At 28.9% G+C, this 12905-nt stretch overlaps 1 protein-coding gene across 5 annotated transcripts in view; it reads right to left on the bottom strand.

Annotated features, from left to right (window-relative positions):
- Nucleotides 1–766: 766 nt before the first annotated feature.
- Nucleotides 767–12905, bottom strand: part of LOC139099995 (uncharacterized) — a 42904-nt gene continuing 30765 nt past the window's right edge. For all 5 annotated transcript variants that reach the window (XM_070652587.1, XM_070652580.1, XM_070652601.1 and 2 more), the window contains exons 3-10: nt 8979–10349; nt 6665–6804; nt 5618–5728; nt 5408–5498; nt 4411–4581; nt 4067–4350; nt 3815–4005; nt 767–3599 (exon numbers count right to left, since the gene is read on the bottom strand). In XM_070652587.1, the coding sequence (XP_070508688.1) occupies nt 3478–3599; nt 3815–4005; nt 4067–4350; nt 4411–4581; nt 5408–5498; nt 5618–5728; nt 6665–6804; nt 8979–10349 (2481 nt within the window). In that variant the 3' untranslated portion in view covers nt 767–3477. The remainder of the gene's footprint in view (nt 3600–3814; nt 4006–4066; nt 4351–4410; nt 4582–5407; nt 5499–5617; nt 5729–6664; nt 6805–8978; nt 10350–12905) is intronic.

Consider the following 12905-nt stretch of genomic DNA (forward strand, 5'->3'; position numbering starts at 1 on the left):
TTTACTATTTTTTATTCATAAAAGTTCATTTTTCAGTTATAAGTGAATGACTCCATAGTATATTTCTAAACTTTTGTTTTCAAATTTTCAGGATGTTTTATACACAATTTTTGAAATTATTTTGCAGATTGCAGCTTAATTCGAATTTTAAAGAAATAGGATTAAATTGAAGATAAATTCTAGAGTGAAGATTTAAGAAACATTTTCGACTAACTAACGCCATCTATGAGTCAAATAGCAAACCTAAATTTGAATTTTCATCGATAATTCGTGACTTAGCTCCATCTATTGACTGGAAAGTTAGAGTTTACGATATTAACGCTGTAAAATAAATCATAACTATCTATAATACAATAATTTAAAGTATTTTCCATTTTAATCAAAGAATTTTTAATTTTCATTTAAAAAGCGTGAAGTTATATTCATTTTTTTTTTTGAATTTTATTGATCGTTATTGAGTGAATTTTGATTTTTTAATAATTTTTTCCTGAAAAACAAATTTTGATGGCCTAAAATGGTGAAAATATTTAAAAGATCGCTCATGGAAAGCACACTGTGTAGTCAATGGCTGAAAATCCTACTCCAAACCAACGTGACTCAGACCTGAGACTAAATACGATAAAATCGGTTCTCAGGCCAGAGCTTCATCGGATTGGTGCAGGATTTTAGTCAATTTTACGACTTGTGATTTCTTGGTCTGTCCTTTATCTCCTGAAAACAGCAAAATTAGACAAAAAATCGGAAAAAATAAATTAAAAACCTTAAATTATTCTTCAATCTTTTTCTCGTATTTTTTATTATTCAATATTTTTTAATTAAATTAATTCTTCTTGTTTCCAAGACATAACTTCCTTTTTTTTAATTCTTTAGGTATTTTTAATAATTATTTACAAATTGATCACACACGTTTTTTCATTTTAAAATAATATTTTTTTCAATTTTTTTTCTTCGTTTCTAAAAAATTCTTTTCATTTTCAATATTTTTTGTTTATTTTTTTTTTTTGTTTTTTAATTATTTTTACATCATCGTCATTAAAAAAAACTCAAAAAATCGGACAGAAAGAGAAATAAGAAAGCATAAATTTTTGTCATATTTCATCTTTTTTTTAAACTTTTTTTTTTGTTTTGTCCTATAAATTATATAAAAAATAATTCGTTGAAAATGATAAAATATTCAGTTATTCATGATAAAAATATATATTGTCTATATGCATTCTCACTCAGTTTTTTTAAACTTCTGTTGTCATCTTTGTTTTGTTAGATATTGGAGGGCTGGACATGAATTTCAATTTTTTATGCTTTTTAATCGGAAAAATTTGAAATTTTTAAAATTTTAACGGAAAAAATTTGAAAATTTTTAACTGAAGAAATTTTTAAATTAAAATCTACAATTCAAATTCTAAGTTGTAAATTCAAAATCTACAATACAAATTGTAAATTGTTAAATTGTAAATTACAAATTCAAATTCTACAAAACCGTTAAAAATTCAAATTTTCAATTTCTTTCCAAAAACCGCAAAATTTCCAAAAAATGTCAACTTTCAAGCTCCAAAATCAAAATTCCAACTTAATCCATCCCTTCCAATCATCTTCAACATCATTAAATTTAGTTTTTTGAGTACAAAACTTCAAAAAAACAAAAATTTCACTTTCATTTAAATTTCTTTTTTTAGTTAATAATTTTAAGTAAGAGGCTTCATTTGACATCACATAATTATTGTTTTTTTGTTTTTGTTTAGTTTACTTCATATTTCTTATCTAACTCTACAAACAAAAAAAATTCCTTCATTCATCTTTCTTTTCATTTTGCTTTGGAGTCTTCTTCAACGTTGTTGCTGGTTTCTTGACGGTTGCTGTTGTCGTCGACTTTCCAACAACTCTAAACTCTATTTAAATTTAATTTAATTTGTCAGAGTTTATAAAAATTGAAGAGAAAATGGAGAAAAATTTAATTAAATAATTCTTATTTTTGACACATCAACAACATAGTTAGGAACACAAAGCAGTTGCACTTTTCATCTGATTCTTAATCGTCTTGTTAGTCATAACAATAACATGACTTTCTTTTTGTTCAGTTAGAATTTACATTATCAACATCCAGCTGGTGAAATGTCATTGGAACTTGATTATTGAGTTTTGTTGGATGTTTTCAGGTTCAATCTACTTGAATATGACTCAAATCTTATCTAGACTTGCTTCAAAACTTCAAAATCATTCAATAACTTGACAATTCTTGACTTTCTCACTGAAAAATTCCATCAATCTTGTCAAATTAACCTTAAATTTGCCTTTAATCCACAAACAACATCCAAAAACCAAATTCCAACAACATTTCAGCTTCTAAATTATCAAAAACATTTTGTTGCCCTTGAATTAAAGATTAAAACATAATGACTTGTACGTACAAAGCAACTTGCATACGTATTTATTTTGTTTTTGTTACTTAATCTTTACGTGCGTATTTGACTGCGTAAAAGATAGCTTACGTAATGATAATTTACATACGTAAGTCATTACGTATTTTTTTTCGTACGTATGACGTTACGTAGTATTTACGTACGTATAACCTTACGTAGTGTTTACGTATGTATTACCTTACGTAGTGTTTTTACGTACGTATGATTAACGTATTCTTTGACGTACGTAACGATTACATAGCTTTTACATAACAATGCCTTACGTATCTTAACGTACGTAATTCTTTACGTATAAATTCGTACGTTTTTTACATATTTTTGCAAGCTGATGTACGTATTGGCATGAGAATCTTACTAATCTAAATTCGAGATGAGAAATTCATTCAAAACATCCTCAATGGTCTCTAAAAATTTTTAATTTTTTATAGCCAAAATAACAGAATTTCAAAAAAGTTTTTAAAAATTCCTTAAAATTAAATAAATAATGAATTTTAATCAGTTCCAAACATGCTTATTAGATGACCATAAGAGTGATTTCCGATAGAATTCTCATCTCAATTTCAAAATAGGATGTCACAAAAACTTTTAATTAAATTGATTCTTATAACATATAAAAAATGACTCAATTCTTTTTTAATAATCACTAGACATAAATTGATGATACTTTTTGTATTTTTTTTTTTTTTTTGTTGAGCATTTACCTAATCATTTTATATGTGGGGAGGATATAAATATGTTGAAAAAAATGATAATAATTATGAGCATCAGTGAGTATAAAATAATAATAATAATAAATTATGTTGACTGACTTAAATGTGCTTTTCTAAAATGAGAGAAAATCATAATTAAAAAAATTGGTGAATCCTGTAGTTAAATCTTAAAATCTAAACAAAATTATGAGTCGACTACGGTAATTCTCTTTAAGAGGCAATGCATTGAATTCAGTTTATAAGTTAATTAATTAAAAAATAAATTGTTATTCCTTTTTTTTGATTCATTTTTAAATTAGAAACATATTTAAATGTGTGTGTGTATGCGTGCGGTTATGGTTGTGTTAAATTCATCTTGATAAACTATGTGGTGAACTGTCGGGACTACTTGACATTGAGTTTTCATTACTTTTTTCGTGTAATTTGTGATGGGGCGGAAGTCTTCCGAAGTATGGATGACGGAGAGCTTGATCTGGAATTGGAATAATTGAGAATATGTCATTAGATTTGAGAATTTGATGAGTTTTTTTGCTGGATCTTGTGGATTTAAATTTAATCCGACGGATTTAAGGTTAATTCTTAAAATTTAGCTTTGATCCTTCAAATTTAACTCTAATCCGGATCGATCCTTCAAATTCAGCTTTCATCTCCATATTAGACTTAAATCTATTAAATCCCATGACTCACCTAAGGTAATTCTAGTCGCAGGATCATAATCCAACATTTTTCGAATCAAATCGAACAATTGCAGATGATCAGGAGTTTCAGACATAACATATCGATGAAGTGGCTTACAATGATCTCTCACATAACGTCCAGCTGATGATTTATCGTCCCAGTCCAATTTACCATGATAGAAATATTTCGTTTTTGTTTTTCTATGGATAGACGGCAATTATTGATGTATTTTATGCTTTATGTGCAGTAATTATGACTTACCTAGCCATTCTATATGGAATTGTTCCAAGAATTCTCTCCATCATAGCAAGATGCTCGCGATTATCATGCGTTTGAAAGAGCGTTATACCAAGATATAATTCAAACATAATACAGCCAATACTCCATACATCACATGGCTGTGCCCAACCTAATTCAAGTATTACTTCTGGTGCACGATAATGTCTTGTTGACACGATCGTACTATGATGTTCATGATCAAATGTTGCACTACCAAAATCAATTAATCTAATGTCGGTGCTCTTAACACGGCGAATTTCGCGGTTCTGTAACAAGAAAAATGCATTAATGGCTGTTAAGCTTAACATCGACAATCATGTTCTCACCTTTCTGGCATGGAAGGACGTCGAATAATCAGAACTCATAAATAATATATTTTCTGGCTTCAAATCCGTATGAGTTAATTTATTTTCATGAAGAAATTTCACTGCATAGCACAATTGATATGATATATGACGCACATGATCCATTGGATATGGCTCATAGTTATTTTCTCTCTGCAAAAATATAAAATAAATAAGACATTTTAATGAGAATATAAGAACAAGAGGATGAACAGAAAATATTTGGAATGATTTATATTTCGAATGTGTTGATGTTGATTGCAGCAGTGGAGATAAAAATGTGGGAATGACATTTAGAGGTGATTGACATTGTTGTTGGTAAGATGTTGCTTAGTGTCCAAGGTTATTTTGATAATTTTAAGGTATTTTTAAATATTTTGCATCAATTTTCAGGTTCTGCATCAATTGATAAATCCAAAAAGTGAAGCAAAACATTTTGCATCAATTTTGAGGTTCAAAAAGATGAAGCAAAAATATCAGTATCAATTTTGAGGTTCAAAAAAAATGAAGCAAAATGTTCTGCGTCAATTTTTAGATCCAAAAAATGAAGCAAAAATTTCAGCATCAATTTTTAGGTTCAAAATGTGAAGCAAAAATTTCAGCAACAATTTTCAAGTTCAAAAAGTGAAGCAAAAATTTCAGCATCAATTTTCAGGTTAAAAAAATTATGCAAGAATTTTAGAATCTATTTTTTGATCCATGAAGTGATTCTGCATCATTTTGTGCTGTTTTTGCTTTTAAGTTAGACAAAAACAGCATCCTGAGCTCTACTTTAACCATAAATCACCAGAAAAACAAGATCCAGTAAACAAATTATCAACTTCCCAAAATATCACTTAACACCATCTCATTTAAACAGTCAAAACTGAGTCAAACCAACTCTATTAAGTCATTCTTCGAACCAAAATCTGAATACAATTCTAAAGAATGTCGCGCTAAAAATAAAAACATAAAAAAAAATATTTTTTTGGACGCTTACCAAAAAGTCGAAAACGCTCAAGCCCAGCATTTCAAAGGCAATGCAGTAATGGCCATGATAATCGAACCAATCGAGAATCTTAACACATAAACTGTAAAAGAGAAGAAAAGATGAAAATAGACAATAATATAGTAAGTAGTAGGTCATTAAGTCTGATTAATTACATAAAGAAGGAATTGTGTATGTTATGGTAGGTCATGTGATACTTACTGTTCTGTTGCATTCTTCTCAGCCAACTTTTCCAAAGCATTTATCTCTAATTTGGCAGCTTCACGATATTTTTCTACATTCTTGATGACTTTAAGTGCCATCGTTTGATCACTAAAATTGGCAATGAAAAATTAATTGTAAAAATCATAACGCATTAAGGTTAATTACAGCGATGCCGCTATAGCTAATGCAATCATGTGTATATCTTGTGCAATATCATGCATGCGACTCACTTCAATTTAATTGGATATTTTTACAAATAAAGTAATAAAAAACAATAATAATAACGATGAAGAAGCTGCGAGCGGAATTAACCAGATTCTTGTATTTTTATTACATACACCAAACGGTTCTTCATTTCCATTTCGTGTGATTCTCATTAAAATGTCGTAAAATTACACAACGCGACAAACAAAGGAAGATCATCTCTTTGAGTTTTTGATCTGGATTGATAAGGAATCGAGAGCAATTTGTTTTTAACGGTTTTAGGGGATTTGAATGAAACGGTATGTAAGTTGGAAATGATGCAGAACTGATTTTTTGGTGGGAATTGAGATTTTACCGGATGTTTTTGGTTTGAAGTTATTTGAAAAAGACGTTAAAATGTGTCTTTGCTAACAAAATTTGAATACGGTAGTTTATGGTTTAAAAGATGCAAAAATGTGTATTCACTAGAAGATTTTTGAATATACATTCTTAATGATGCAAAAATGTGTCTTTGCTAATAAAAATTCAAATTTAACGGATTTTGAAGATGCAAAATAACTTAGAAAAGATGCTAAGCTGTATCTGGACTAGAATCATTAAACTTTATACTAATTTGCAATATTCAGATCATTCGATCCAATAAAAAGCACAATCCAGCTTTAAAAGACATAAAATTTATCGAGCACATCCACATATCATTAGAATGTCTCTAGAATCTCGTCTGCATCTTTGTTCTAATTTCAAAGTTATTGCCAAGACACCAAAACACACATCCAGTCCATAAAATTCACAGTCTATAGCGGCAATTAAGATAAAAATAAAAATAAAGGTTAAACTTACGATTCACTATCCTTAACTTTAACAACACGTCCAAACGTTCCCTCGCCAAGCGTCGCCAATATTTTGTAACGATTCTGTATCATATCACCAGCATGATAGATCAAATGTCCATCAGCATCATCACGTACTTCTGGAGCTCTCTATATTTAACAAATAAATTAAAATTTCATTAATTTCTTATTTTTTTATTGTTCAAGTGGAAGCATTTTAATGATTACGCATGTTAAGTATAAAAACAGCACGTTAGTCGGAGGGAAATCGCAAAAAATAACAACAAAGTGAAGATTTCTTTCCAATTATAATTTGAGTCAATAATTGAAAAGCTTGTTAATTACTACATGATAATGATGACTTATTCAATTGATTTTTAATAGCTTCATTCACGTCTACACCCAGCTATTTAATTATTTAATATTGATAAAGTTTTTTAATTGTTAATGTGATTTTTTATCATCCGATTATGATGATAAGTTGGTAAACAAATGACTTTTTAAATGGAGTGTATTCACAAATGATGTCTGTGTAATAAAGGATTGAATTTTTGACGATTTTGAAATTTTGAATTTTAACGGTTTTTAAAATTTTGAATTTTAACGGGTTTTAAAATTTTGAATTTTAAAGAAAGATGCAAAATTTCTCAATTTTGAAAAAGATGCAAAAATTCTCATTTTTTTTAAAAAAGACGCAAAAAATTAAAATTTTAGATAACCGTTAAAAAATTCAAAATTCCAAAAACCGTTAAAATGCAAAAGTAGACATCATTAATTAACATCCTTAAATAATAGACACAAGGAAACAATGTTTCCATATGTACACAAGTTTTTCAATTGTAAAGCACATAAAGAACCCATTACATAAACTTAACGACGATGATTAAAACAATTTTTTTATGGTTTTAAGGCATGTGAGTCAATAAAAGTTAAAGTCTGTAAAATTATTTAGTGTTTATCTGATACGGAGTTTTCCAGGTATGTAAATAAGAGTTTATCGATGAGCACAAGGTATTTTTTGATGATATTAATGTCATGTTCTCATTGTTTTTGATCGATTTTTAGGTTGATAAGAATTTTGAAATATAACTTGTGATAATTGTGTACTGGATGTTATTAGGCAATCAATTTATGAATTATCAGCGTAACTAAAGTCAATCCAACAATTATTCAGGTAAATACAATGCTTATTCGCAGTTTTAAACTAAAAAATCAATGCTAAGTTTTGTATTTTCACAAAAATTTCAGATCCAGTGATAATAAATCATCCTTGGATCCAATGGATTCAATTTTCAAAGATTACCATCTGCAAATCCAATTGACAAGACAATAATCTCTTCAAATATGTCCTTAACTTTAGGATTAAATCAAATTTGGCACTCAACATCCATAAAACCATTATGAACAACAAACTTTTATCTATTTACGTATTAATACCCAGAAAACAAAGGTAAATTCCAATGAAGCTTCCTTTTAATAACTCAAATGTTAATATTGACACGTTCATACTGATTATTACAGGTGATTATTAACATCCAACTGTTAATACTAAGGTTGGTATGCCTAAAATATTGTTCAAGTTTAAAATATATTTGTTTTTAAAATCCGCGACACACAAAAGACGTGGCTGAATCATTTATGAAAGTATTTGCACACAAAAAAAGTAGCTGTGACTAATCTGACTAGCCACTGAAGTTCATGCTATCATATTAATTTAAAAGCGACCACACAGTTCAATTTTTTTTGTTAGTAAGACACAATTTGTACATGCTCAATGATTTTTTCGCGCTATTTTATTTGCTGTGAATGAGTTTTTTTATGAGGCAGTTTGGTTTATTGAATGGTCAAAGTTGATGAGATTGAATGGACGCGTTTGAATTGTCCAAGATTTAACGGTTTTTAGAAATTTGAATTTTAACGGTTTTTAAAAATTTAAATTTTTGATCAGATTACTTTGAAGAAGATGCAAGAATTCAAATTTTTTGAAGAAGATGCAAGAATTCAAATTTTTGAATGTCGTTAAAATTCAAATTTTTAAAAACCGTTAAAATTTTAAATCTTTTTTTAAATGTCAGTAACTACCTATGATGTTCAGGACAATATGCGCCTTATTAGTACAATTTTTGTTTTGCAACAGCAGTCAAATATTACACCACACAACAAGCAAGTCTCCCCATAATGCATTGAGAAAAGACTTGAAACAAAATATCAACAAAAAAATCCCAAATAAGCATTTCGCAAGTCGACTTAAAGTCGATATAGGTAAGAAATAAGAAACAACAAAAGTCACAATTAATTCTCTTCAAAGTTATAATTTTTCTTACAAATGTTGATAATGCTTTAGACATTCGCGATTTAGACGAGGATTTTTGTGCATAAGTCGTTATTGGTACAACATTGCTGCCATTATTTTTACTACTATTATTGTAATTACTTCCATACCAGCTCAAATCATTGTAATCATAATTACTTTGATAATGTGATATATTAGCTGTTGTTTGTGATTTTCCAAGTGGATTAAATCCATTAACTTTTGATGTTGATGCTTGTTGCTTACTACTTGATGGTTTCATTGGTATGACAACAGGCGATTGTGCCTTTGTATCCCATGGATCAATATGATTATTATTATTATCTTTTTTCTTACTTTCAGAATCACCATTAAGATTTGTGGATTTACTATAAAAGTCATCAAGTTGTGCATATTTCATTATCAGACTTTGAATTTCTTTACGACGATTCTCGCGTTCTGTTTTCTCAAAATCTGAATAATCATCACTTGAATCATCCGTTGTCGATAATTTACTATCATATGCTGTTCTAAGTGACTGTCCCGCACTTTTCCTTTGAGAATATTGCCGCCTATAACTTCCATTGACTTGTGCTGTTGATGTTTGCGGCTGTTGTTGTTGCTGTTGCTTTTTTGATGCCGTTGAACTTTCATCATTATCCAGTAAGTCATATAGATTGATGGCTGTACGATGCTTATCATTACTTGTACTGTCAGTTCTTTTGTATGGCTTCAATTGTCTTGATGTTGATGATCCCGCGTATGGCATTGTGACTTTTTTCGGTGTATGACGATTATTTGAGACATCAGTCAATAAATCCTCATATTTTGACTTGTAATAACTTCCATCATAATATCCACTATCATGTGATTTAAGTTTTGAATATGATGGATAGTCATCGATACTTGTACTGCCGAGTATGTCTGATCGTTTTACTTTTGAACTGTTTGTTGAGGACGATGAGGAAGTGCTACTACTGCCATTAGTTAATGAATCCATTGTGTCATAATTGTGATATTTATGCTTATTTCTTTCCGTCTTAAATGGCGTTCGTTCCTTTTGCGATGAGCTTGCAGCACTTGAGTATGTTGATTTTGTAACACTAGACGTTGTTGCACTTTTCATAAGCGGATTTGCCTTTCTCACTCGATTACTGTCATCGGGCTCAAGTGTCTTATCGCGATCATCATTCTGAAGTTGCTCTTGTCGTTGCTTCTCTTTACGCTTTGCGACACGATCAAGAATGTCTGAGTATTTAGACTCTAAACGCGATATGACATTTTGTGGCTTTTCACCGATAATCGGTGTTCGTTCCTTGTCTTTTGTGGCTGTAAATGATGACGATGATGATGAGGATGTGGATGGTTGGTATGATGATGATGATCCTGTCTCTTCCGGAATACTCTACAAAAAGTATTTATTTGTTATTCAGTTCCTTACAAATGTAATCAATGAAAGACAACTAGATCGTTATTTGAAATATTTAAATTTTTACAGCAATTTTTTCTCTATTTTGTTTACAAACAAATTTGAAGAATTTAAATTGAAAATTTGCAAATTTTTTAAACAACAAAAGCGATTAAGCAATAAAATACAATAAATATGTCTTTGCTCACAGTTTTTAAGGAATTAGCAATCATTTAAATTGCTAAAATATGAAAATTTAAGGCAAATTTTTATGATTAAAAACCTGAAGTGAATATGTAAACAAATCATCGATAATACTTGTTGTCTTCCATTGGGTTTACAACTTAATTAAGATGCAGAAGGAATTATGACATGTACTTTTGTAGGTGAGTCAAATCGTCGTGTAATTGTCCGCATGAGTGGCTTATAGTCATAGCTATATTTAATACGATTCAATGCTGACGAGAATCTTCCCGGTATATTGTCTGAACTGCTCATATGTCCATAATCGGTGACTGTTGAATGACTTGATTTCATTGTTTTTGTTCCTCTATTGCTTTCACTACTATTCATAAGTGAATTATCAATGTCATTTAGACTTGTGCTGCTGCTATTGCCGTTCAGATGATGATGATCATTAAGTCGTACGCTAAGCAATAATATATGAGATTTTTTTTAAATATGGCATGAATCACAATTCAGGAAGAGAAAAGTCATAAAGGCTTCTCTTTTGTTGTTGTTGTTCGTGTTTTAGGTTAAGTTATTGACGATTATCATTTTGAACGTCAGGCGATTATGATGATGACAATGCGAATTTCAATTGCATTGACATTGCACGCGACAATAAAGAACATCAACTCTCGCAGTCAGGAATGAAGAAATTCAATTCCATTTCCTTTTGACACCCACGCAGGTCTTTCATTTAATTTCTTTATTTACACAATTTTCTTGGTCGTATTGGCCAGCGATCACGTTATTTCTCCCTTGATAGATTTTCATGTCTTAGTCACAAAATTTACTTCTTATTTATATTTTTTTATTCACAAAAAAGTGGACGCATATATGAAAATTTTTGTTGGATCGTGTGAAAAAAACAACAAATTTATTTTGTTCATCCTCTCATTCTGTCTCTGTAGACATCAAGCTAGTGACTCTCATAGCAAAATATTCAAAAATAAAAATTTTCGTAGAATTTTTCATGGTAAATGAACAATTAATGAGATTATTGGGTTTGGATTTTACATCCTATTTACAATTAAATATTACTTTACATGTTTATAGTAGAGAATAGAGAGATAGATTACATGTTCGCAAATTAGAGAATTGCGTTGTAGTTTTGATGACCTTTTACTGTGTAAGTAATTAGTATGAATTGAGATTAAGCAGGAGTTGAGAAATAATAATTGAGTGATTTGAGATTATAACGGTTTATTGATATTTGAATTGTTCAAATTCAATGTTGAACTTGAAGATCAAAAAATTCGTTAAATTTGAATTGAACTTCAAAAATATTTGTCTAAAATTTGAATCAAATTCAAAACTTTCGTTAAAAATTTGAATTGAAGTTCAAAAAAATTAGTTAAAGTTCAAAAAAATTGGTTTGAAAATTTAAATTAAAGTTCAAAAAATATCAAATTGAAGTTCACAAATCGTTAAAAATTTTGAATTAAATTCAGAAATATTTTGTAGAAATTTTGATATTTAAGTTTAAAAAAGGTCATTAAAAATTTAAATTCAATTTCAAAAAGTTCGAATTGGAGATCAAAAAATTTTGAATAAATTTGGATTAAAGTTCAAAAATTGGCAATTCAGATTGAAGTTCAGAAAATCTCGTTAAATTTGAATAATTCCTAAATTTAGCTGAATTATTATTGTTTAGTTGAAGTTCAATTGAACTAAAATGCTCAATAACTCGACAAATTTGAGTTTGAACCTCAAAATATCGTATAAATTTTGAACTTCAATTTTTAAAAAAAAGTCTTCAAAATTTGAAACTTGAGTAAAAAATCATTTAAATTGTATAATACAGAAGTTGTTTATTCCAAAGGAATTTATATGAACCGAAGTAAACAAAGCGATACAAAACCTTACTAAACTCACAAAGAATTCAATAAAAACCAGCAATAAACCCACAAATAATATAAATAATCTACAATTTAAGCAAAAACTGCAAGATTTAATGCTCTCAATTGCAATAAAGTCAAGGCCGCATAACTTGAATTCCTCACATAAACAAAATAAGAATGAGTAATTTCTCGAAATTTGACTCTCGACTCATTAAAATTTCCCCTACGAGCAATCGCATTTAGTGCATGGATGAAAACTTTATAAGAGATAATAATGATCGTACTATGAACTATAATAATAATTTTTAATGTCTTTTTGCGCTTTTATTTTTTTGAAAAATCGTTTTCATTTTGAAGACGAAGCCAATTTACACTTTTTTTTTGAAGGAATATAAAAAAAAGTGAGGAGAAAAAAAATTTTTAAGTTACTATTTTTAGAAAATTGCTATATCAATTTAAACTTAACTTATTTCTTTTCATTTCATTT

This window comes from Chironomus tepperi, unplaced genomic scaffold (assembly GCF_022539635.2).
Source record: "Chironomus tepperi strain 1889 unplaced genomic scaffold, CSIRO-AGI_Ctep_v1 contig_8, whole genome shotgun sequence".
Lineage (NCBI taxonomy): Eukaryota > Metazoa > Arthropoda > Insecta > Diptera > Chironomidae > Chironomus > Chironomus tepperi.